This window comes from Schistocerca cancellata, chromosome 1, assembly GCF_023864275.1.
Source record: "Schistocerca cancellata isolate TAMUIC-IGC-003103 chromosome 1, iqSchCanc2.1, whole genome shotgun sequence".
Taxonomy (NCBI): domain Eukaryota; kingdom Metazoa; phylum Arthropoda; class Insecta; order Orthoptera; family Acrididae; genus Schistocerca; species Schistocerca cancellata.
The window spans coordinates 622,362,197-622,387,570 of NC_064626.1; the positions used below are offsets into that span (position 1 = coordinate 622,362,197).

Consider the following 25,374-nt stretch of genomic DNA (forward strand, 5'->3'; position numbering starts at 1 on the left):
CGTGTTTCCTCTAAATTGTCATTTCTTGAAAATGCCTTTATGTTTCATCATCTTCAATAAACACAACTAAACACACGTAAACAAGCACTGCAAATGTAAGTATCGTAACTACTCGTAACCACACTTGAACAAAACCAACTGCGTGTATGAAAGCGTGTTGTTTACAAACAGCAGAAAAAAAAGAATACCGACCGTTGCATTCCAAGGATAGCCAACACACTCGGGAGTAAAAAAAAAATCCCTAATGTGCAATGTAGAGGATATAAAGATCTAAAATATATGCAGAAAAGTGGGTGACAGAAAAGTGGGTGTGGCACATAAACACACGTGGTAGGAAAATGCTCTTTAAATACTAAAAAAAATATTCCAGCAAAATCTTTTTCAGAGTACTTAAATAAAACCTCAATGTATCGAAATATGATGAAAACAAAAATCAATTTTTTTCGACCTGAACCACGGTGTGGTCCCCTTGAGTGTTCACTCACTGTATTTGTATGAAATAATTCTTTTCACAAATAATAATCCAGAGTTGTTTGCTCCAGATGACTACCGGTATGGATATGAAACTAGAAACAAAGAAAGTTTCATGTTTCCTACACATTGACTCAAGTTTTTTGGGCAGACCCCATAGTATGTATCATTTATTGCATTTACGGGCCTTTATGCCTACAGCACAATAAAAAGGATGCAGAACACAACATAAAAAGAAGACAAACAAACTGCACATTATAAAAATTTGCAAAGTTACACATTACAAAAAGAAAAAAGCACCAGTTAGTCACAGTCTCAGTATAGGAAACATTTATTGCAGGTGGTGGTACATTGCTGTTGGTGGTGGTCCCCAGCCTCATCTTATACCGCTGTTGGCTCCACTTGTTTGACTATTGCCAGTACCTGAGCCTTCCATTGTGTCCTTGGTCGTCCCTGTGGGCATCTCCCAGCAGATTGGGAAAGAAGAACACAGTTATGGAGGGATCCACCAGCTCAGAAGATGTGGCCAAACCACTGTATCCTCTTCTGCCCTGATACTCGTCCGATGTTTCGTAAAGGTCTTCTTTTGTTCTTTGTTCCCATTTACCCTCAGTGGTATTGTAGATGGGTCCATATATCTTTCGAAATACCTTCCTCTCGAACGCACAAATTGCTTCTTCAGTTGTTGAAGTTTCCCAGGTTTCACAACCATTTTCCTTACCATAGAGCAGTCAGTGCTGTCATACGCTTGTTTAAAATCAATGAAGATGAAGTGTAGTTCCCAATGAAAGTCGAAAAATTTTTCTGTTAGCTGCCTCAAGGTAAATATGTGATCAAGAGTTGACATCCAGAGATGAAGCCACATTGATAAGGGCCTATAATTTCTTCAGCCAATGGTTTCAAGCAGTTTAGGAGCAGCATTGTAAATACTTTGTACCCGATTCCAAATAGTGAAATCCCGCGGTAGTTGGATTCTTGTGTGGCATCTCCCTTCTTGAAGATGAGACGAATAACTACACCCTTCCATGCTTCAGGAATTTTTTCCACTGTCCAGATGGTACATATTAATCGTTTCAGTGCCTCCGTCAGTGCTTCACTCCCTAGGCGTAGCATCTCAGCTGTGATACCACTACCATCTGGAGCCTTGTTGTTCTTGAGGGCCTTTTGCGCAACACTGATTTCTTCCTCTGATAGTTTAGGGGTTTCCTCTCTACCAAATTGGACCTATATCTAAGTTATCAACACTGTTGGGCTGCCATAGTCCAATAAACACTCTAAACATTTTTTTTTTTTTTTAAATAGGTTTGCCTGCTCTAATGGTGATACCACTTCACCAGTCTCACTCGTTAAAACCAATGTATGTTGCTGGTGCTCACCTCTGGCAAATCCTGAGGCCCAGAAGAAAGACCATGATGACAATATATGGAGACGAAAATATGCACCAAGTTAAAAAAGACGAATTTTCAGAAGATTGAAACTGATTCAATAAAAAGAAAATTATATAGCACTCTGGTGCCAAAATGCTATTACTCTATTGATGAATTTTTTAATGATGATCTGACCACTGGAGCAGGATAAAAATTTATAGTATATATATATATTCAGATATTTTATAGTTCTAGTAAATGTTGTATTCCAAGCACAATCTATTATAGTTACAAGCTTGACAAGCCTCCTGTGCACTAAATCAATGATGTAACATGTATGTTATGAGCCAGTCAAATTCTGATCCTTATCCTGAGATCAGTGAGAAACTTACCATCAGGATGGATGGTCATAAAGTAGATGAAGTTAAGGAATTCTGCTACCTAGGCAGCAAAATAACCGATGACAGATGGAGCAAGGAGGATGTCAAAAGCAGACTAGTACTAGCAAAAAGGGCGTTACTGGCTAAGAGAAATCTTCTACTATCAAACATAGGCCTTAATTTGAGGAAGAAATTTCTAAGAATGTACATTTGCAGCACAGCATTGTATAGTAGTGAAACATGGATTGTGAGAAAACTGGAATAGAAGAGAACAGAAGCATTTGAAATGTGGTGCTACAGATGAATGTTGAAAATTAGGTGGGCTGATAAGGTAAGGAATGAGGAGGTTCTGCACAGAATGGGAGAGGAAAGGAAAGGAATATGTGGAAAACACTGACTAGGGGAAGGGACAGGATGATCAGACATCTGTTAAAACATCAGGGAATGATTTCCATGGGACTAGAGGGAGCTGTAGAGGGCAAAAATGGCAGAGGATTACAGAGATTGGAATACATCCAGCAAATAATTGAGAACCCAGGTTGCAAATGCTACTCTGAGATGAAGAGGCTGGCACAGAAGAGGAATTCATGGCGAGCTGCATCAAACCATTCAGAATACAGAATTTCTAAATTCAGTTGTAGAAACACAAAATATTGAAAATAAATTTTTGTTGCCCCCTGGAAGCCATTAGAAAGACAGCTTGCAACTGGGACCATGACCATGAACCAGGATAACCATCTAGTAGATAGATGACTCAATTTCAGTGAATTATGAACAGGATTAAATTTCAGTGAGTTATGAACAGAGATTTAATTAAAGATTATACGGTAGTTAGAAATAGGTGTACGGGTTGCAAGCTCTAAAAGTAATAAGACTGACTTACTTGTAACTATGAATTTTGTAGTTTTTACATGTCATAGTTATAAAGTTGTCATGAAGATGATTTTATTTTATCCCCCCCCCCCCCCCTCCCCCCCGTCTTCATAGTAGTTGTGGGAGGCCTATACTTTGAATACCTCTCAGCTCATCACTTTTGAATTTTATTCAAACTACCAAAATTACCCCTTTTAAAATAATTCTTGAGCACTAGGGAAAAAAAAGTAGTCACAGGTACTACTTGTGAACAGGGATACTGAGAAATCGCAGGAATGCTATTTAGCACCAAAAATTCATTGATGGAAATTACTGTGTGACAGGGAGAATTCTCATATTGCAGCATCCAAGATTATGCAGTGTCTTTTTGCACATGTATTTTTTCCCCTCAACATTAAAAATAAATGAATAAATGAAAAAGGACCAGTCATTTGAGTTTGGTTTTGAACAGTCTCCCTTTCCTAAGATGGGGAGAGTTTGTAATATGCTGCTCCCAGCTGTGCATTACATGATATTTGGGTGTAAATGATTTCTTGTGTGACTCAAAATTTCTGAGTCTCTCTGGAGGTGGTCCTGAAGAGCAAGACACACATTCTCATGATTTTCCTTCTGTCCAATTCTGAAGTTCCCTGGAACACTCATTGCTTACACTTTCCCCATGTTCACACCATGTGTTGAAATTCAGTGGATACCAAACACGTTTAAACTTTGATCATTCATACCATCTGTTTACTATCAAACCTCATAAGACACTTCACTCTTTCCACATTGTCATCCATACTTGAGGTTAAAAGTCACCCCACACAAGCTTCATTTTCCACATCTTCTCAGCCTACCAGAAAGAACTTGTACCCTCTGAACACTTGGACACTGGACATGGAATGTTCTCCACAAAATCTCTGAATCTCAGTAGCGGTTTCACCAAACTTAGTCAAAATTTGATAGCAGAGTGTGTTGCTTGTACCTCTCATGTTCCATATTGATAATACACTTAACAACACAATTTTGCTTCAGATGCTCTCAGAACTCTTCCAGCAACTGTAGCAAATTCAAACTAATATTGAGTAAGGGCACATTTCAACCTACCGTATTTACTCGAATCTAAGCCGCACTCGAATCTAAGCCGCACCTGAAAAATGAGACTCGAAATAAAGGAAAAAAAAATTCCCTAATCTAAGCTGCACCGGAAATTTGAGACTCGAAATTCAAGGGGAGAGTAAAGTTTTAGGCCGCACCTTCAAATCGAAACAAAGTTGGTCCATTGTAATATGAGACACAATTTAGGTCGAATGAATGACGATACAGCTACAGTAGTTTGGTTCGAGTCGTGAAGCTTAGCAATTAAGCTTTACCAGGTAGCCATTGCTATGCGTCAGGTGCTCTGTCCGTATTTATATGGGTACCCTTCCTTTTTCACGTGCTTCGTCTGATTTGAATCGATTGCTTATTTTGCTTTGATCTGATAAGTGCTGTTTTCTTTGTTATAGGTGTTTCCGTCACTCTAAGCTGAAAATGCATTACTGTACTGTGTCACGCATTGTTTGTCGCCTTCTGATAGTGCGTGTTTACGGCCTGTCGCCGCTCGCGGCATGGCTTGCTTTTGTGCGCGCTACCGCCGCTTACAGTTAAAAAAAAAAGAGAGAGTAATTGTCTCATTAGCGAAACAATGGCAAGAGACTGCTATTTGTTGTTACTTACACTGCTGCTTTCTTTGATAATGATCAACAAGAACCAAATAATAGACTGCGTATGATAGAACATGTTCTGAACGAGAGTTAGGCGAAAATGTTTCTCCGTTTGAAAATCTTTGCGGCCGCTTCTTTAGTACATCAAATTCTGCACAGAAATTAGAGTCATCTTAGAATTAAAAATCTAGTCAGTGGCCTTGCTTCATTTCTGACTGTATCACTATTAGGCGTAAGAATAATACGAATATAAACATGACATGATACGTATATTCTTCCGCGTTTGCTGTTGTCTCACTGTAGTTTCGTAGTTTATTGGGCACGCAAGATTTAAATGAGATAGCAGCAAACACGAAAGAATACATGACAAAATGTTGATATTCGTATTATTCTTACGGTGAAGAGAATACTGCATGTGATTCACATTTCATCAGGTTCCTATTAGCAACCATCTCTTCTCACAGGTAGGAAAAAATTCAGAAAGTAGAGTTGGCCATATTGACAAACATCCCAAACAGTCTTGCATGTCGGATTTTCATAGTACATTGAAATTCTGCTACATTCGAAGATGAACAATACGGAATTTGTATTTACTTCGTTGGATAATGTATGAAAATGCAGTGGTCGAAACTCGGGGCGGAGAAAAAATGCTCGTCTTCCACCTCTCCTTTTTTTTGTAAATGACGCGGAGGTTATGGCGCCAGTATTTATCTTTGAGCCTACAAAGCATGCCCGTGTAGCGCTACATATATTCGACGGCAGAAGTTAGTTGTGGCGGCACCTACCAACATTTTTCAGAACTTCTACTTGCTTTGCACTCTATTCTAAGCCGCAGGCGGCTTTTTGGATTACAAAAACCGGAAAAAAAGTGCGGCTTAGATTCGAGTATATACGGTAACTGCTGGTTGGAAGAGGAGGAGGAGGAGGTGGAGGTGGCAACAGCATTATTGGTTCATGCACATTGTTGCCAGTCTCATTGCTTTTCTAACACACTTTCTAAGTGAGAAAAATCATAGAGAAGAAGGAAGAAAGGCAGAAGGTTTCCGGAAAGAAGAATACAAAAATGCATGTTAATACTAAAATTAATTCTAATTTAACCTTTTTTTTTCACCATGACAACTGAAATGAGAGGGCCAGTGAGACATTTTATTGTTGTGTCTTAAATCTTATTTGTAGAGAAGGAAACTATGTAAGTTTGAATTGTTAGTTTAAATGATGTTAAAGTTATTAATTGATGTGTCAGCGTGCTAAAGAGGCTGTGAAAGTACTGTCAGTGTTAGGTGATTGCTAAGACATCTTTTTGAAAATAGGATAAAGTAATATAGTTTGCATACAGAAATAAACAAAGTTTTGGAAAAAGCTAAATATTGAAGGAAAGATGGATTAGTAAAGAAGGAATTAACAGAAGATTAGGATATTAGTGTTCACATGCCATTGGCAGTGCTGTTGGTAGTGATGGGAGACATCCTAGTATTGTCTTAAGTTGACCAGGAGAAAATCAAGAAAAGGAAGAACGATAAACTGAACACAGATTCTTCGATTTTGGAAAACCAGTCACTCCAGTTCAGTGTTGACAACAATGTTTTTATTTTAGATATTTAATATATGTTAACTATAACATGAATGTTCATTGCTGTTCTCAGAACTCCACACAAACATCAGAAATACATTACAACAGAATGTCATACCCAGGCATACGTGAAACTTGTTGGTAATTCCTTGTTGTACTAGTTGTTTAGTTGCTTTTAAAGTTAGTTTTAATGTAAACAAGGTGGATTAAATGGGGCAGAATTGTGGGTCACTTTTTGATGATGTGATGTAATTGAACAGATAAAAAATCCGCTCACTAAGTGGCAGGAGGAGAAAACACACGAAAAAAAGGTTTTACTTATATAAGCTTTCGAAGCTAGTGGCACCTTCTTCTGGCAGAAGGGTTAAAGGTAAAGGACTGGAGAGCTTTAGGAAAAGGGGCAGAGTTTGGAAAAGTTGCCCAGAACCTCGGGTCAGGGTAGACTTACTGAACGGGATGAGAAGCAGTCACCCAGAACCTTGGGTCAGGGTAGACCTACTGGACAGGATGCAAAGGAAAGTCTTTCCTTCTCATCCCATCCAGTAAGTCTCTCTTGATCCAGGGTACTGGGTGACTTTCCCGAACTCTGCATTTTTCCTAAATATCTCCAGTCCTTTTCCTTCACCCCTCTTTCCTTCCCCTTCAATCCTTCTGCCGGAAGAAAGAGCCACTTGCTCTGAACGCTTGCATAAGTAAAACCTTTTTTTTCTGTGTGTATCTTCCTACTGCCACTTCATGAGTAGATTTTTTATTTATCCAGTTACATAATACTGTATATCAGTTTGAATATGAAAACAGAAATAAAGTATCTTTTAGTGAAATACTCAGAAATGCAGCTGTGTTGACTACCAAAATTTGAGTGTGTTATAGATACTTATTTGATGGACGCCTTGAGTAGGAAGTACCGTTCAAAGAAATTAATTGATTCCCCTAACTTACCCAAGTAACAGTGGACTACATACAGTGGTAATAATGAAAATAAAGACCTGCTCTATTCCAGTCTAAACTGGATTTGTTGATTTCCTGTGGTGAGTGTTACATTCAAGTACTGAATAGTAAGAATCTGGAGGTGGAGTTTGCCATTATACTTTTTTTGCCATACTATCTGGTACTGTTACGTCATGTGAGCAGGATTTATTATTATGAAGTCCAGTACCAACATGACCCTGTATCTGGCACCAAGTGCAAGTAGCCTGCAGTTGGGGAGAATCATTTCCCTGATTGATGGATGAGTGAAGGACTGGGTTTTGGCATTTCAAATTTAGTAATGACTGAGATCACTGAGTGACTTAAGCAAGCTACCAGGTAGCTTTTGTTATTGTTGGAACTATATATGGGCTGCAAGGATGCAACTTTTCTGGTAATAGTGATAAATGAGTGGACCAGACACCACTGAATTGCAAGGTTATTGGATCAGCAGTTGGAGCCAGTTTTCCAAGAAACTGAAAAATCATGACATCAAACAAAGATTAGCCAAATACTCTCTTCAATACAGAATTTGTTGCTTTGCATGTGCTGAAGGTTAAAGGCATAATGAACTCGAAAAGTTAGTTTGAGCAGCACAATACTTTAGTAGGCATGGTCCTATTGGAGGTGGTATGTGCTTGTCTTCATATAATATTTGAACTGTCTTACTCAACCACTTGTAGGTGGACTTCAAGCTCAATGGTGGACTCCAAGCCACAGTGCAACTTGTCATTTTTCATAATAACAGACATTGCCAAAAATAAGAAGAAGTGATAAGTGACAATACCAGAGAAGTAAAGTTGCTACTCACCATATAGCGGAGATGCTGAGTCGCGATAAGCACAACAAAAAGATTCACACAATTATAGCTTTCGGCCAATAAGGCCTTTGTCAGCAGTAGACATACATACACTACAATGTAGTTTCAGCTCTCTGAGACTGCAGACGTGTGTGCAAGTTGCGTTTGCATGAGTGTGTGTACGTGTGTCTACTGCTGACAAAGGCCTTAATGGCCGAAAGCTATAATTGTGTGAATCTTTTTGTTGTGCCTATCACGACTCAGCATCTCCGCTGTATGGTGAGTAGCAACTTTCCTTCTCTGTATTGTTACGGTCCATCCTGGATTTTCCATTGTTTGAAGTGATAAGTGACTTGTAGAAATCCCGACACCATCTGTGAATTGAACCCCAGACTTTTGGATCCACATAGTCTGGTGCTCAACCAGTGAACGATGAAGAATTGCCATAGTTGGTGAATGTGTGATTCCCATTCCACCGTTGTTTTGCTAAACATACTGAATGATGTAATAGAGTTACGGAGCAGCCACAGTTCTGGCAGTCGTGAAGTTGGGTTGACAGTGTTTGTCCATGTACTCCTTTAGCAGTTGGGACTGCTGTTGTGAAGTTGGGTTGACAGTGTTTGTCCATGTACTCCTTTAGCAGTTGGGACTGCTGTTTACGCAGTTGTTGCTGCAATTACATCTGCTGTTGATGTCTTTTCTCATGCTGCCTGATGAACTGAAGGCTAGCAGGATACATGATGTTTGTTACACATGGAGAAGTTTCTTAATTATCATCACCACTTCTACATCTTTTCAGCATGTTGTTGCTTCAGCCCCTCATAATAAATTACACTCGACATATACAGAGCCTAAAGATGCATAATGACAACTAGACTGATTACAGTCAAGTCATCTCCATTAAGGTACAGGTATGATGGGCAACCAAATTCAGAATCTGTTTCATATTACAAGTTTGTAAGTTTATAATACATCATTCAGAGGACTGCTCCTGTTGCCTAACTGTAACATCTTTTTATGCATGAATATGAGCTGTGGGGATCACCCATCAAACATGGAGTTCACGAAATTAGCTCCACCAGCACAATTGTTGTGCCACCCTGATAATAGGTTGTAGAATTATATCTGGCCATCTAAATTTTCTGTATCTGGTCAGGATGCAAATCAGACATATTATATAAAAGTCAACTTCTATGTGCTTTTGGAAATTTGGGGTGTCAGGAAACATTTGCTTTCATGGAATGCTTGTGTACTCTACAAAATTCTCTATCAGATTATTACTAGTTAGTTACCTTTTCATTGCCAGTTGGTAAATGACAAATGCATTTCTATTCTAATCTTATCATGATATCTTAAAAATTTATATACTTTTTCATAACAAATACAAATTCAGGGAATACTTTAGTGTGGAAAATGTGAACTTATAAGATGTAGTATATCTTTTAAGATACAAATTTTAGGAAAACTATTAATGTGAAATTAGAATTGCCTACATTTATGCATTTCTGTAAGCTGTGATCTTGCTAAAACAACAACAGGTTACAGCTGAACAATCAGTGTATATATAAAAGCAATTATAGTGGAACTTCAATTTTACGTTCACTGATTTTAAGTTTTCTGCTATTCCACACCATAAATTTGTAGCCCCTGTGAAAAACCACGTAAGATCAATGCTGAACATTCTGCAATTTTACATTTCTTCCTAGTAAGATTTACCTCAATTCTAAGTACTTATTCCAAGTCTCGCTTGATTTCGTCCTGTTTCCTTCCTATTGAAATTGGATGACGTGACTGAAGAAGTTATTAGTGGCACAAAATACAGATGGTTCATACCATGCGTGGTGGGGGATTTAAGGGAGTATTTTAGATTGTTATGGATAGGGGAGACGAGAGAGGAAATGCTGACGTAATCCACAGTCAGTGTTGCCAGCACAACTTGTTATGTTTAGCTTCACGACACAGTTATGATACAACTACCATTAGGTTGCAGTGGTAACGGAAAAACAAGACAGTTGATGCAAAGTGTTCTGGACCGAGCCAATATGTGATGAAGGGGTCTAGCCACCGCCTTTTCTTGTGCCACTTATAACTCAAGTCTCACATTTTCCCACGTACTTCACATGTATTGTATTCAGCAACAGTATCAATCATCAACCTTTTAAATTCAAACACTTAGGCTCGAAGAATATGCTTGGTCATAATTGAGGAAATGTCGCCCATTTCTGGCCAATGAACTATTATTGGCTGGTGATACTCAATAGGCAATGTAACCGCCACACCACACTAAAACACGTAAAATGAGATCACCTACTGGATATGTGGATAGGGGGTTGCCATTCCATGATGGGAGTGCAGGTAGCTGTGAAAGCATTTAGTGAAGTGTTGAAAAAAATATACTTTTCATGCAGATGATGTGGTATGACAGACACGGAAATAGAAAAAGGGTTTTGCAACAGCACATTTTAAAGACTTTCATGTTCAAATTTGACACTATACAGCTGCAACAACTACATACACTACTCATGTATATACTTTGCACCACATGCACCCCACACTGTAGATTGTAAAGATTGGCAGCAGTGATAGAGGGCATGAAGCAAAACTGTAGCACCTGAGCTTTCTTTCAAATTTACATTTTACACAGTTTACAGCAATTCACTGAGCCAACTTCTAAGAAGTTTCTAACATCAGTTGGGGAAGTAAACTCATTTTTTCACATCTCTGTTTCTCCAATCAAGCCTAAAGTAACACAGTAATGGTGATGAGCAGTTGAAGTACAGCTCGTAAAAATGCATTAAACAACAACAGCAATGGTGCCAAAGTTTGTCATTAAGCAAATGTTCGCATTTATACTTATGGTTTAACCACGTAACTGCTATGATGTTTTTGGTTTAATTCAACATGTTCATCAGTTTTTGCTTTTTTCTGGGTGAGCACAAAGGATGATCTCTCAAAAATGTGTGTTTTGGACATGTAATTTGTGGTCATAGCATGTCCGAAAACAGCTCCATTACCGTGTACTCAGATACCAGTTTCAATTTTTTGATAAGTTTTTACTTGCTGTTATGCATCTGTGATTTTTTAAGATCAGATGGAATTCATTACCACAGATTTTATACAAAGTATTGGAGAGGACTGCGATTTTTTAATCGTGTATGCCAGTTAGATGTATTTTTGCTTATATTTTGTGGGGCTTTAACATTTTTCTCGATTCTGCATTTTTCTCAATTTGTGTGTGTGTGTGTGTGTGTGTGTGTGTGTGTGTGTGTGTGTGTGTGTGTGTGTGTGTGTGATTGTCTATATCTCTATATTTTTGTTCTGTACAGTTTTTTGTAAGGACTTAATTTTTAGGAAGATGTACCACCAACACCCAGGATGCGCATGAAACCTGATCCTCCCATCAGCTCAGAAGAAAATGCACCTCGTGCCTACAAACGTCAGCGTACTGAAATGCCTGTGCAGAGTGCTATGAGGACACCACCGAACACATCGTCTCGTGTCATGTCACCAGCACCACATCCGGCTCCGCCTCCAGTGACAACTCAGCCTCCAACACCAGCCCAGCCACCGGCGCCAGTACAAGCTCCAGTACCGCCTCCAGCTTCAGCCGCAGCTCCCAATCCAGTTAGTGTTCCAAAAGTAGCACCACCGAGTCCCGAAACCATTGCAGAAGAGTCACTTCCATTTGATATGCGCGATGAACACAGACCGAAGGAAGAACCGGCTGATTATGAATCAGACATTGAAGAAATTGAGTGCAAAGTGGTACAGAGTAGCAGCTCTCTGAACCAATTACTGCATGGAGAGAGCAGTATGCTGAGTCAAGGTTCTCCACAGAGTAAGTATTATCACTGACATGTCATTTCATATAAGAAGTAAATAATGTTTGTTACTTGTTTCAAGCTTTTTTTAATACAAATATTAAAATTATGCATACTTTTATAACCAGATAGTGTTGCTCTATCTCATAACTGACTGTTATTTTACTCTCTGCTTCCTTTTTTTGCCTGACAGGCAAACGCATAATGTAGTCCATTTCCTTGTTCCTCTGGAAGATGTAATACTGTCATAGATGGATTGGTAATGTGTGGCCGTACATTGTCCTTCATTAAGTAACCCTAGGTATTTTTGTTAGTTGTTAGTCTCCTGGAAAAGCTTATGGTATATTGTTGACATAATTGTTAGAAATTAAGATTTGGTGGAAGTATATGGATCCAATAATTTACGTTGCACTGATTGCACACTGCACTCCTGTTAACATGTTATGTTGGGCCTTTTGATACAACTGATGATGATTTTCAGAAGACCAATGTCATTGTTATGAGGATTCATGTTCTTCAGTAAGTGCAGCCATTCTTCTTCTGAAGAAAAGAGCTTTTCAGGTTCAGCCTCTCCATCATGCACATACTGCAATATCCATTTACAGTACTGACATCAAACATTACTTTACAGGGTTTTAGTTTTAATTTGTACACAGTCCTGTCAGCAGATGCTACTGACATACAACTCTGAAGTGCTAAAATATTGAAATGTTTCCTTGGATTTGTTTTTAAGGCCACTGCTAGCTTATATACTCCAACTAAATGCAATAGACTGAAATCCACCTTACAGGGAAGAGGCTATCTGCTTATCAGAGCCTACCTGCTTTGTATTGGTTCCTGTGCAATGCTTGACACAGCATGTGCTTCACATACGAATACCTTGTGTTATTGGTGAATCAAAAGCAATGTAGCACAGTTTCCATTGGTATATGTGACTTTTTCCTTAGAGGCCATTTTAAGTTGCCTTATACACTGGAGCTATTGTTTTTACAAACCTTGTAAACCATTTATAATGTATAGTGGACAATGCATATTATTCATAACAGTCTTGTATATAAAAGTCAGCCATTTAACATCCACTGCTAGTTTAAGGTATTACCTACAGTTTTCCTTTCATTATGTACCTCAGCTGTATGTATCGTGCAGCTCCGGTATGTTTTCTGATACCATTCTGGTAGGTTAGCATCTCTTTATTTTGTTCACTCTTGGAATCCAATAAGGAATTTTCTTGGCCCATCTCCTTGCTGCGTGTGATGCCCGCCACAATTTCATTTTAATTGCAGTCATAATTCTTTCTTCCACTCCAGTCTGCTCTCTGACCCACTTATTAGTGGTCCTGGTATTTCCTGTACAGGGTATATACGAACCAGCGCAATGAGGAGAACCAGGAAAAATGTGGACATTTTTTCATCTGGTGAACACCTGGGAATTTATTCATCTGGGAGAAAATCGGGAAAAACCCAGGAATTTTTTAGAATCTGAGATTTTTTCATTGTTTTAGTTTTCATTTAAATTTTTGTAATTTTGACTGATACGAACTGATACTCCAACAAAGGATATTACTGTATCCCGCTGCTGTAGAATAATACTGCAGCAGTAAAACATGAATGAAAGAACAAAACGAAAATAAAACTTAAACTGCAAAGGAAATGTGCCATATAAAACAATAAAACGCGGTGCTCATACAAGGGTCTGCCAACAACAAAATGTGTCAAAGGCTTTAGGAAGACTATGCAGTGCTTCATAACAACAAATTGCCTCCAATGATCTTGATGTCACAACTGTTTACATTAGATTTGTTTGAGCAGTTACGAGCGGGCTCATGCGAATGCGCAGTTGAGTTGCATATTAGTTGTATCTTGTCCCACTTATGGCTACAGAAATGTGAGCAGCAAGAAGCCAGATGCTACCCAGAAAAATTTTACTGGTGCGCCCAAGCTGCCAGATTCATGCATGCACATCAGGCCTGGATCTGGGCGGGGGGCAAACAGGGCTATGTGAACCATTTGGCAATTGGGGGGGGGGGGGGGGGGGGGGACGATGACGATGACGCCAAACTCATATTCTTGAGGAAAAAAATCTTGTTTCACAAAGTGCCTAGCATCCAGCACACGTTGGTCTATTGATTATTCATATGATTTTGAAACACATCCCTATTGGTTTTTGAACACATAAGTTGAAACTTCCTGGCAGATTAAAACTGTGTGCCCGACCGAGACTCGAACTCGGGACCTTTGCCTTTCTCATTCACATTATAAGTTGATTTCTGAATGAATCATAAGTTGATTTTTGAATGCATGCTTAGTGTATGTGATGTCTCTGCCAGGGGAATCCTCGTCACATCTGGAAATAAACTTTCTTGCAGACAAAAGGGGAAAGGGCTATACGAGCTGAGCAGAATAAAGCCGAATGGATGAATGCCAATCACTGTTTGTTTATGTGGTTTGGAGGAATATTACAAATCAAAATTTATACAAAAATTTTGTACTACTACTTTTCGATTGCAAGCTTCAGAAACTGGAACGTATGAATGAAATGTGGAACTATTTCCTGACATGAAGCTTTTTGCTTGTAGTAGGCCAAATAGGCATTAGATATTGTCGTGTTATAAAAATGACCATTAGTGCTAAGTCAGTCTCTCTTATTTAGTGGGTGTTACAATTGCTGCAATATTTGAAAGGCCTGTTTTATTGTACCTAGCAGACAGTGATAAAATAGATGTAATCAGATCGAGAAACCACACCAGTCGTGAGTACTATTTGCATTAACAGCTTTTTAAGTATTTAACGATGACATTTCGATTTTTCATGTAGCAAAACGTTTGACGGACTTGGATGACGTAATAGATTTGTTTGCAGAAAGGGAAGCACGCCATGTAAGACTGTAGCAAGATGAGAGAGAGAAAAATGCTAGGACCCAAGGATTGAAGAAATGTGTACTGTCTTGCTCATATCTTGTCTTTACTGATTTTATGTATTCTATATTTAATTTTATGTCACACAAAACAGCAAGTTATTAGCTAATAGGCAATCAAGGGTGCAAATTTTTTGAAGAGTTCTTATTCTCCTGGTTAGAAATAATCCTATTCAGTATTAATTGCTAGTTTTTTTTGTAAAGGGGCAGGACGTCAAACCAGCTGACTGGGAGCAGTAGAGGCACCGGAGGACTTTTAATTTTCACCGTCCTGAATATAGTTTGATGGCATCCACTACAAAATATACACGTTTTGAGTCCCACAGAATGATATATAGTGACATGCTACACAAAAATGCTGTGTGAAGTGGCGTGGCACTGCACTTTAACAGAAGACCAAATAACATGTCTTACGTGTTCTCTAACACATGTTTTATGTATCAGACTCTTCAGAAAGATGTGTGCTACAAAATGAATATATATATATATATATATGTGTCTGTATATGTGTGTGTGTGTGCGAGTGTATACCCGTCCTTTTTTCCCCCTAAGGTAAGTCTTTCTGCTCGCGGGATTGGAATGACTCCTTACCCTCTCCCTTAAAACCCAAATCCTTTCGTCTTTCCCTCTCCTTCCCTCTTTCCTGATGAAGCAACCGTTGGTTGCGAAACCTAGAATTTTGTGTGTATGTTTGGGTTTGTTTGTGTGTGTATCGACGTGCCAGCGCTTTCGTTTGGTAAGTCACATCATCTTTGTTTTTATATATATATATGTAGATGATGAGACTTACCAAACAAAAGCGCTGGCAGGTCGATAGACACACAAACAAACACAAACATACACACAAAATTCAAGCTTTCGCAACAAACGGTTGCTTCGTCAGGAAAGAGGGAAGGAGAGGGAAAGACGAAAGGATGTGGGTTTTAAGGGAGAGGGTAAGGAGTCATTCCAATCCCGGGAGCGGAAAGACTTACCTTAGGGGGAAAAAAGGACAGGTATACACTCGAACACACACACATATACATCCGCACATACACAGACCTTATGGTAAAAAGGAGAAGGTTAATACAAAGTGAAACTACTGGCAAAACCAGAAAGAGAAAATAAGACGACACAAAAGATTTCGAAATGCAACAGTGACAATAACAAACGTAATTGTTGGGTTCAAATTAATGATATGAATATAATAGAGGGAAACATTCCACGTGGCAAAAATATATCTAAAAACAAAGATTATGTGACTTACCGAACGAAAGCGCTGGCACGTCGATAGACACACAAACACAAACATACACACAAAATTCTAGCTTTCGCAACCAACGGTTGCCTCGTCAGGAAAGAGGGAAGGAGAGGGAAAGACAAAAGGATTGGGTTTTAAGGGAGAGGGTAAGGAGTCATTCCAATCCCGGGAGCGGAAAGACTTACCTTAGGGAGAAAAAAGGACGGGTATACACTCGCACACACACACATATCCATCCACACATACACAGACACAAGCAGACATTTGTAAATGCAAAGAGTTTGGGCAGAGATGTCAGTCGAGGCGGAAGTACAGAGGCAAAGATGTTGTTGAAAGACAGGTGAGGTATGAGCGTCGGCAAATTGAAATTAGAAATTAGCGGGGATTGAGGCCTGGCGGATAGCGAGAAGAGAGGATATGCTGAAGGGCAAGTTCCCATCTCCGGAGTTCTGACAGGTTGGTGTTAGTGGGAAGTATCCAGATAACCCAGACGGTGTAACACTGCCAAGATGTGCTGGCCGTGCACCAAGGCTTGTTTAGCCACAGGGTGATCCTCATTACCAACAAACACTGTCTGCCTGTGTCCATTCATGCGAATGGACAGTTTGTTGCTGGTCATTCCCATATAGAAGGCTTCACAGTGTAGGCAGGTCAGTTGGTAAATCACGTGGGTGCTTTCACACGTGGCTCTGCCTTTGATCGTGTACACCTTCCGGGTTACAGAACTGGAGTAGGTGGTGGTGGGAGGGTGCATGGGACAGGTTTTACACCGGGGGCTGTTACAAGGGTAGGAGCCAGAGGGTAGGGAAGGTGATTTGGGGATTTCATAGGGATGATTGAAGAGGTTGCGAAGGTTAGGTGGACGGCGGAAAGACACTCTTGGTGGAGTGGGGAGGAATTCATGAAGGATGGATCTCATTTCAGGGCAGGATTTGAGGAAGTCGTATCCCTGCTGGAGAGCCACATTCAGAGTCTGATCCAGTCCTGGAATGTAACCTGTCACAAGTGGGGCACTTTTGGGGTTCTTCTGTGGGAGGTTCCGGGTTTGAGTAGATGAGGAAGTGGCTTTGGTTATTTGCTTCTGTACCAGGTCGGGAGGGTAGTTGCGGGATGCGAAAGCTGTTTTCAGGTTGTTGGTGTAATGGTTCAAGGATTCCGGACTGGAGCAGATTCATTTGCCACGAAGACCTAGGCTGTAGGGAAGGGACCGTTTGATGTGGAATGGGTGGCAGCTGTCATAATGGAGGTACTGTTGCTTGTTGGTGGGTTTGATGTGGACGGACATGTGAAGCTGGCCATTGGACAGGTGGAGGTCACCGTCAAGGAAAGTTGCATGGGATTTAGAGTAGGACCAGGTGAATCTGATGGAACCAAAGGAGTTGAGGTTGGAGAGGAAATTCTGGAGTTCTTTTTCACTGAGAGTCCAGATCATGAAAATGTCATCAATAAATCTGTACCAAACTTTGGGTTGGCAGGCCTGGGTAACCAAGAAGGCTTCCTCTAAGTGACCCATGAATAGGTTGGCGTACGAGGGGGCCATCCTGGTACCCATGGCTGTTCCCTTTAATTGTTGGTGTGTCTGGCCTTTGAAAGTGAAGAATTTGTGTGTCAGGATGAAGCTGGCTAAGGTAATGAGGAAAGAGGTTTTAAGTAGGGTGGCAGGTGATCGGCGTGAAAGGAAGTGCTCCATCGCAGTGAGGCCCTGGACATGCGGAATATTTGTGTATAAGGAAGTGGCATCAATGGTTACAAGGATGGTTTCCGGGGGTAACAGACTGGGTAGGGATTCCAGGCGTTCGAGAAAGTGGTTGGTGTCTTTGATGAAGGATGGGAGACTGCATGTAATGGGTTGAAGGTGTTGATCTACGTAGGCAGAGATGCGTTCTGTGGGGGCTTGGTAACCAGCTACAATGGGACGGCCGGGATGATTGGGTTTGTTAATTTTAGGAAGAAGGTAGAAGGTAGGGGTGCAGGGTGTTGGTGGGGTCAGGAGGTTGATGGAGTCAGGTGAAAGGTTTTGTAGGGGGCCTAAGGTTCTGAGGATTCCTTGAAGCTCCGCGTGGACATCAGGAATGGGATTACCTTGGCAAACTTTGTAATTAGTGTTGTCTGAAAGCTGACGCAGTCCCTCAGCCACATACTCCCGACGATGAAGTACCACGGTCGTGGAACCCTTGTCCGCCGGAAGAATGACGATGGATTGGTCAGCCTTCAGATCACGGATAGCCTGGTCTTCAGCAGTGGTGATGTTGGGAGTAGGATTAAGGATGGAGAGGCAAGGCTGGAAGTCAGAAATTCCTGGAAGGTTTGGAGAGGGTGATTTTGATTTCTAATTTCAATTTGCTGCCGCTCATACCTCATCTGTCTTTCAACAACATCTTTGCCTCTGTACTTCCGCCTCGACTGACATCTCTGCCCAAACTCTTTGCCTTTACAAATGTCTGCTTGTGTCTGTGTATATGTGGATGGATATGTGTGTGTGTGCGATTGTATACCCGTCCTTATTTCTCCCTAAGGTAAGTCTTTCCGCTCCCGCGATTGGAATGACTCCTTACCCTCTCCCTTAAAACCCAAATCCTTTTGTCTTTCCCTCTCCTTCCCTCTTTCCGGACGAGGCAACTGTTGGTTGCGAAAGCTAGAATTTTGTGTATGTTTGTGGTTGTTTGTGTGTCTATCGACCTGCCAGCGCTTTTGTTTGGTAAGTCTCATCATCTTTGTTTATATATATATATATCACTTTCCCACTTTCCTTGACGTTGACCTCCACCTATCCAATGGCCAGCTTCACACGTCCGTCCACATCAAACCCACCAACAAGCAACAGTACCTCCATTATGACAGCTGCCACCCATTCCACATCAAACGGTCCCTTCCCTACAGCCTAGGTCTTTGTGGCAAACGAATCTGCTCCAGTCCGGAATCCTTGAACCATTACACCAACAACCTGAAGACAGCTTTCGCATCCCGCAACTACCCTCCCGACCTGGTACAGAAGCAAATAACCAGAGCCACTTCCTCATCTACTCAAACCCGGAACATCACGCAGAAGAACCCCAAAAGTGTCCCACTTGTGACAGGATACTTTCCTGGACTGGATCAGACTCTGAATGTGGCTCTCCAGCAGGGATACGACTTCCTCAAATCCTGCCCTGAAATGAGATCCATCCTTCATGAATTCCTCCCCACTCCACCAAGAGTGTCTTTCTGCCGTCCACCTAACCTTCGTAACCTCTTAATTCATCCCTATGAAGTCCCCAAACCACCTTCCCTACCCTCTGGCTCCTACCCTTGTAACAGCCCCCGGTGTAAAACCTGTCCCATGCACCCTCCCACCACCACCTACTCCAGTCCTGTAACCCGGAAGGCGTGCGCGATCAAAGGCAGAGCCACGTGTGAAAGCACCCACGTGATGTACCAACTGACCTGCCTACACTGTGAAGCCTTCTATGTGGGAATGACTAGCAACAAACTGTCCATTCGCGTGAATGGACACAGGCAGACAGAGTTTGTTGGTAATGAGGATCACCCTGTGGCTAAACAAGCCTTGGTGCACGGCCAGCACATCTTGGCACATTGTTACACCGTCCGGGTTATCTGGATACTTCCCACTAACACCAACCTGTCAGAACTCCAGAGATGGGAACTTGCCCTTCAGCATATCCTCGCTTCTCGCTATCCGCCAGGCCTCAATCTGCGCTAATTTCTAATTTCAATTTGCCGCCGCTCATACCTCACCTGTCTTTCAACAACATCTTTGCCTCTGTACTTCCGCCTCGACTGACATCTCTGCCCAAACTCTTTGCCTTTACAAATGTCTGCTTGTGTCTGTGTCTGTGTATGTGTGTGTGTGTGTGTGTGTGTGTGTGTGTGTGCGCGCGCGCGCGAGTATATACCTGTCCTTTTTTCCCCCTAAGGTAAGTCTTTCGCTCCCGGGATTGGAATGACTCCTTACCCTCTCCCTTAAAACCCACATCCTTTCGTCTGTCCCTCTCGTTCCCTCTTTCCTGACGAAGCAACTGTTTGTTGCGAAAGCTTGAATTTTGTGTGTGTGTATGTGTTTGTTTGTTTGTCTATCGACCTGCCAGTGCTTTTGTTTGGTAAGTCTCATCTTCTTTGTTTTTAGATATATTTTTCCTACGTGGAATGTTTCCCTCTATTATATTCATATCATTAATTTGAACCCAACAATTACGTTTGTTATTGTCACTTTTGCATTTCGAAGTCTTTTCTGTCGTCTTATTTCCTCCTCCTGTTTTTGCCAGTAGTTTCACTTTGTATTCACCTTCTCCTTTTTACCGTAATCTACTATACAACTTTATCCCGCCGATATATACTCAATAATACATAATACGTAATAATACGTAACCCACTTCCAAACCATAACAAAAAAAATTTTTTCCGCTTTCAACACTACCGCTGCTATAAAATCCACCGTTTCTAGTTCACAAACAGTTCCTTTCACCTATTAAACAACCTTTTCGGCTAGTTCTAATAACTTTTGCTTTATTTCCATTTCCTTTTTTCTCACATCACCGATCATTTTTAGCCGCTTCCCACAGGTTTTAACGTCATTATTTCTTCATCAGACAATTGTTAGCCTCATTTCCATAATCTGCCACCACCAAACCACTCCTCTTTATACATCTACACGTAGTTTTTTCGAAATTTTCCCGAATTTCTCCACCCTTTAACGTGTTTTGGCGGCAGCACAACCACCTAACCTTTATGCACATCGTTGTCTACCTACACAAGTTCACCACAGGATCAACATAGCCCAGCTCTAACCAACATTTTTTCGCTTTTTTTTCACACCAGATCTCCATTTGCTTTCTAGTTCACCTTTATCTCTCCCCATATACTTTTATTTTTATTTTCATTTTCATTTCAGCCTCATGTTACACTTTCCACCTTCTAATACCATGTCACCCTCACAACACCTCCACCACGACCCCATTAAGTTTTATTTACATTCCCTCCGCAAACATGCCTTCGCCCTAGCCAGATTACACTCCCATATTTTATTTTCTCAGGCTTGTCTGACATTTGGCATCACCCCCAAAGGCCTCACACTTAAAGTTCCCATCTCTGGCTGCACCCCTTCTTTCCATCAGTCCCTATACCAGTTCCAAACTGAACAATCCATTGCCCTCACCCACTTAATCCTTCACCTACACACCAACTCAGCCAATGAACACAACCCGTCAACTCCTATCCTTAATAAAAGTCCTCAATCTTTCCTCTCCCACATCCACACCGGCTGTTCAGAGCATCCTCCTACAGGTCAACCGCAAATTAGAACAGCATGCCACCCTCCACCTTAAAAAACTATCCAATCTCCTGGTTTCCCACCTCCGGAAAGGCAACTCACTCACCCTTCACAACCTTTCCAGCAAACCTCAACCTCCTCTCTTGCACACAAACCCAGTCTCTCCCATCTACTCAATCTCTCACTTCCAGCTCCACTCCCTCCAAAACCTCAAAATTCCAATCAACACAATCTGGAACCACAACACCCTAATTCAGTAGTTAACCTTTCCTCCAAACATCTCTCCCAATCCAAAACCTCTGTCCTATCCAAAGGCCTCACCTTCAGCCCCACTCCCAGATTCAACCAAACAGCCCTCTTCAAAGATTTACTGTCCTACACCCGTACTCTCTGCTGGAAATATCACTTTGCCACGAAGAAAAATGATCCTAATCCTACTCCTAATGATCCAACTCCCCAAGACATGATCCAACTCCCCAAGACACTATCCAAATTGAACCCTGCCTGGAACAGTTCCGTCCTCCGTCACAGCGGGACCCACCTCCTCTTCCTCAAAATCACCCTCTCCAAACCTTCCAGGAATTTCTGACTTCCAGCCTTGCATCTCAATCCTTCTTAAAAAACCTTAATCCTACTCCCAACATCGCCACTGCTGAAACCCAGGCTATCCGTGATCTGAAGGCTGACCGATCCATTGTCATTCTTGCGGCGGACAAGGGTTCCACGACCGTGGTACTTGATCGTCGGGAGTATGTGGCTGAGGGACTGCGTCAGCTTTCAGACAACACTACTTACAAAGTTTGCCACGGGAATCCCATTCCTGATGTCCACGCGGAGCTTCAAGGAATCCTCAGAACCTTAGGCCCCCTACAAAACCTTTCACCTGACTCCATCAACCTCCTGACCCCACCAACACCCTGCACCCCTACCTTCTACCTTCTTCCTAAAATTAACAAACCCAATCATCCCGGCCGTCCCATTGTAGCTGGTTACCAAGCCCCCACAGAACGCATCTCTGCCTATGTAGATCAACACCTTCAACCCATTACATGCAGTCTCCCATCCTTCATCAAAGACACCAACCACTTTCTCGAACGCCTGGAATCCCTACCCAGTCTGTTACCCCCGGAAACCATCCTTGTAACCATTGATGCCACCTCCTTATACACAAATATTCCGCATGTCCAGGCCTCGCTGCGATGGAGCACTTCCTTTCACGCCGATCACCTGCCACTCTACCTAAAACCTCTTTCCTCATTACCTTAGCCAGCTTCATCCTGACACACAAATTCTTCACTTTCAAAGGCCAGACATACCAACAATTAAAGGGAACAGCCATGGGTACCAGGATGGCCCCCTCGTACGCCAACCTATTCATGGGTCACTTAGAGGAAGCCTTCTTGGTTACCCAGGCCTGCCAACCCAAAGTTTGGTACAGATTTATTGATGACATTTTCATGATCTGGACTCACAGTGAAAGAGAACTCCAGAAATTCCTCTCCAACCTTAACTCCTTCGGTTCCATCAGATTCACCTGGTCCTACTCTAAATCCCATGCAACTTTCCTTGACGTTGACCTCCACCTGTCCAATGGCCAGCTTCACACGTCCATCCACATCAAACCCACCAACAAGCAACAGTACCTCCATTATGACAGCTGCCACCCATTCCACATCAAACGGTCCCTTCCCTACAGCCTAGGTCTTCGTGGCAAATGAATCTGCTCCAGTCCGGAATCCTTGAACCATTACACCAACAACCTGAAAACAGCTTTCGCATCCCGCAACTACCCTCCTGACCTGGTACAGAAGCAAATAACCAGAGCCACTTCCTCATCTACTCAAACCCGGAACCTCACGCAGAAGAACCCCAAAAGTGCCCCACTTGTGACAGGATACTTTCCGGGACTGGATCAGACTCTGAATTTGGCTCTCCAGCAGGGATACGACTTCCTCAAATCCTGCCCTGAAATGAGATCCATCCTTCATGAATTCCTCCCCACTCCACCAAGAGTGTCTTTCCACCGTCCACCTAACCTTCGCAACCTCTTCAATCATCCCTATGAAATCCCCAAACCACCTTCCCTACCCTCTGGCTCCTACCCTTGTAACAGCCCCCGGTGTAAAACCTGTCCCATGCACCCTCCCACCACCACCTACTCCAGTCCTGTAACCCGGAAGGCGTACACGATCAAAGGCAGAGCCACGTGTGAAAGCACCCACGTGATTTACCAACTGACCTGCCTACACTGTGATGCCTTCTATGTGGGAATGACCAGCAACAAACTGTCCATTCGCGTGAATGGACTCAGGCAGACAGTGTTTGTTGGTAATGAGGATCACCCTGTGGCTAAACATGCCTTGGTGCACGGCCAGCACATCTTGGTACATTGTTACACCGTCCGGGTTATCTGGATACTTCCCACTAACACCAACCTGTCAGAGCTCCGGAGATGGGAACTTGCCCTTCAGCGTATCCTCTCTTCTCGCTATCCGCCAGGCCTCAATCTCCGCTAATTTCTAATTTCAATTTGCCGCCGCTCATACCTCACCTGTCTTTCAACAACATCTTTGCCTCTGTACTTCCACCTCGACTGACATCTCTGCCCAAACTCTTTGCCTTTACAAATGTCTGCTTGTGTCTGTGTATATGTGGATGGATATGTGTGTGTGTGCGATTGTATACCCGTCCTTTTTTCTCCCTAAGGTAAGTCTTTCCGCTCCCGCGATTGGAATGACTCCTTACCCTCTCCCTTAAAACCCAAATCCTTTTGTCTTTCCCTCTCCTTCCCTCTTTCCGGACGAGGCAACCGTTGGTTGCGAAAGCTAGAATTTTGTGTATGTTTGTGGTTGTTTGTGTGTCTATCGACCTGCCAGCGCTTTTGTTTGGTAAGTCTCATCATCTTTGTTTTTATATATATATATATCACTTTCCCACTTTCCTTGACGTTGACCTCCACCTATCCAATGGCCAGCTTCACACGTCCGTCCACATCAAACCCACCAACAAGCAACAGTACCTCCATTATGACAGCTGCCACCCATTCCACATCAAACGGTCCCTTCCCTACAGCCTAGGTCTTTGTGGCAAACGAATCTGCTCCAGTCCGGAATCCTTGAACCATTACACCAACAACCTGAAAACAGCTTTCGCATCCCGCAACTACCCTCCCGACCTGGTACAGAAGCAAATAACCAGAGCCACTTCCTCATCTACTCAAACCCGGAACATCACGCAGAAGAACCCCAAAAGTGTCCCACTTGTGACAGGATACTTTCCGGGACTGGATCAGACTCTGAATGTGGCTCTCCAGCAGGGATACGACTTCCTCAAATCCTGCCCTGAAATGAGATCCATCCTTCATGAATTCCTCCCCACTCCACCAAGAGTGTCTTTCTGCCGTCCACCTAACCTTCGTAACCTCTTAATTCATCCCTATGAAATCCCCAAACCACCTTCCCTACCCTCTGGCTCCTACCCTTGTAACAGCCCCCGGTGTAAAACCTGTCCCATGCACCCTCCCACCACCACCTACTCCAGTCCTGTAACCCGGAAGGCGTGCGCGATCAAAGGCAGAGCCACGTGTGAAAGCACCCACGTGATGTACCAACTGACCTGCCTACACTGTGAAGCCTTCTATGTGGGAATGACTAGCAACAAACTGTCCATTCGCGTGAATGGACACAGGCAGACAGAGTTTGTTGGTAATGAGGATCACCCTGTGGCTAAACAAGCCTTGGTGCACGGCCAGCACATCTTGGCACATTGTTACACCGTCCGGGTTATCTGGATACTTCCCACTAACACCAACCTGTCAGAACTCCAGAGATGGGAACTTGCCCTTCAGCATATCCTCGCTTCTCGCTATCCGCCAGGCCTCAATCTGCGCTAATTTCTAATTTCAATTTGCCGCCGCTCATACCTCACCTGTCTTTCAACAACATCTTTGCCTCTGTACTTCCGCCTCGACTGACATCTCTGCCCAAACTCGTTGCCTTTACAAATGTCTGCTTGTGTCTGTGT

At 42.3% G+C, this 25,374-nt stretch overlaps 1 protein-coding gene across 10 annotated transcripts in view; it reads left to right on the forward strand.

The window, feature by feature from the left end:
• The window catches only part of LOC126183133 (broad-complex core protein isoforms 1/2/3/4/5-like), a 319,181-nt gene that overhangs the window by 66,311 nt on the left and 227,496 nt on the right, over positions 1-25,374 (forward strand). For all 10 annotated transcript variants that reach the window (XR_007536700.1, XM_049924911.1, XM_049924950.1 and 7 more), the window contains one exon: positions 11,463-11,949. Coding sequence is in view for 9 of the 10 variants with exons in the window: in XM_049924911.1 (XP_049780868.1) it covers positions 11,463-11,949 (487 nt within the window). In the remaining variant the exon portion in view is untranslated. The remainder of the gene's footprint in view (positions 1-11,462; positions 11,950-25,374) is intronic.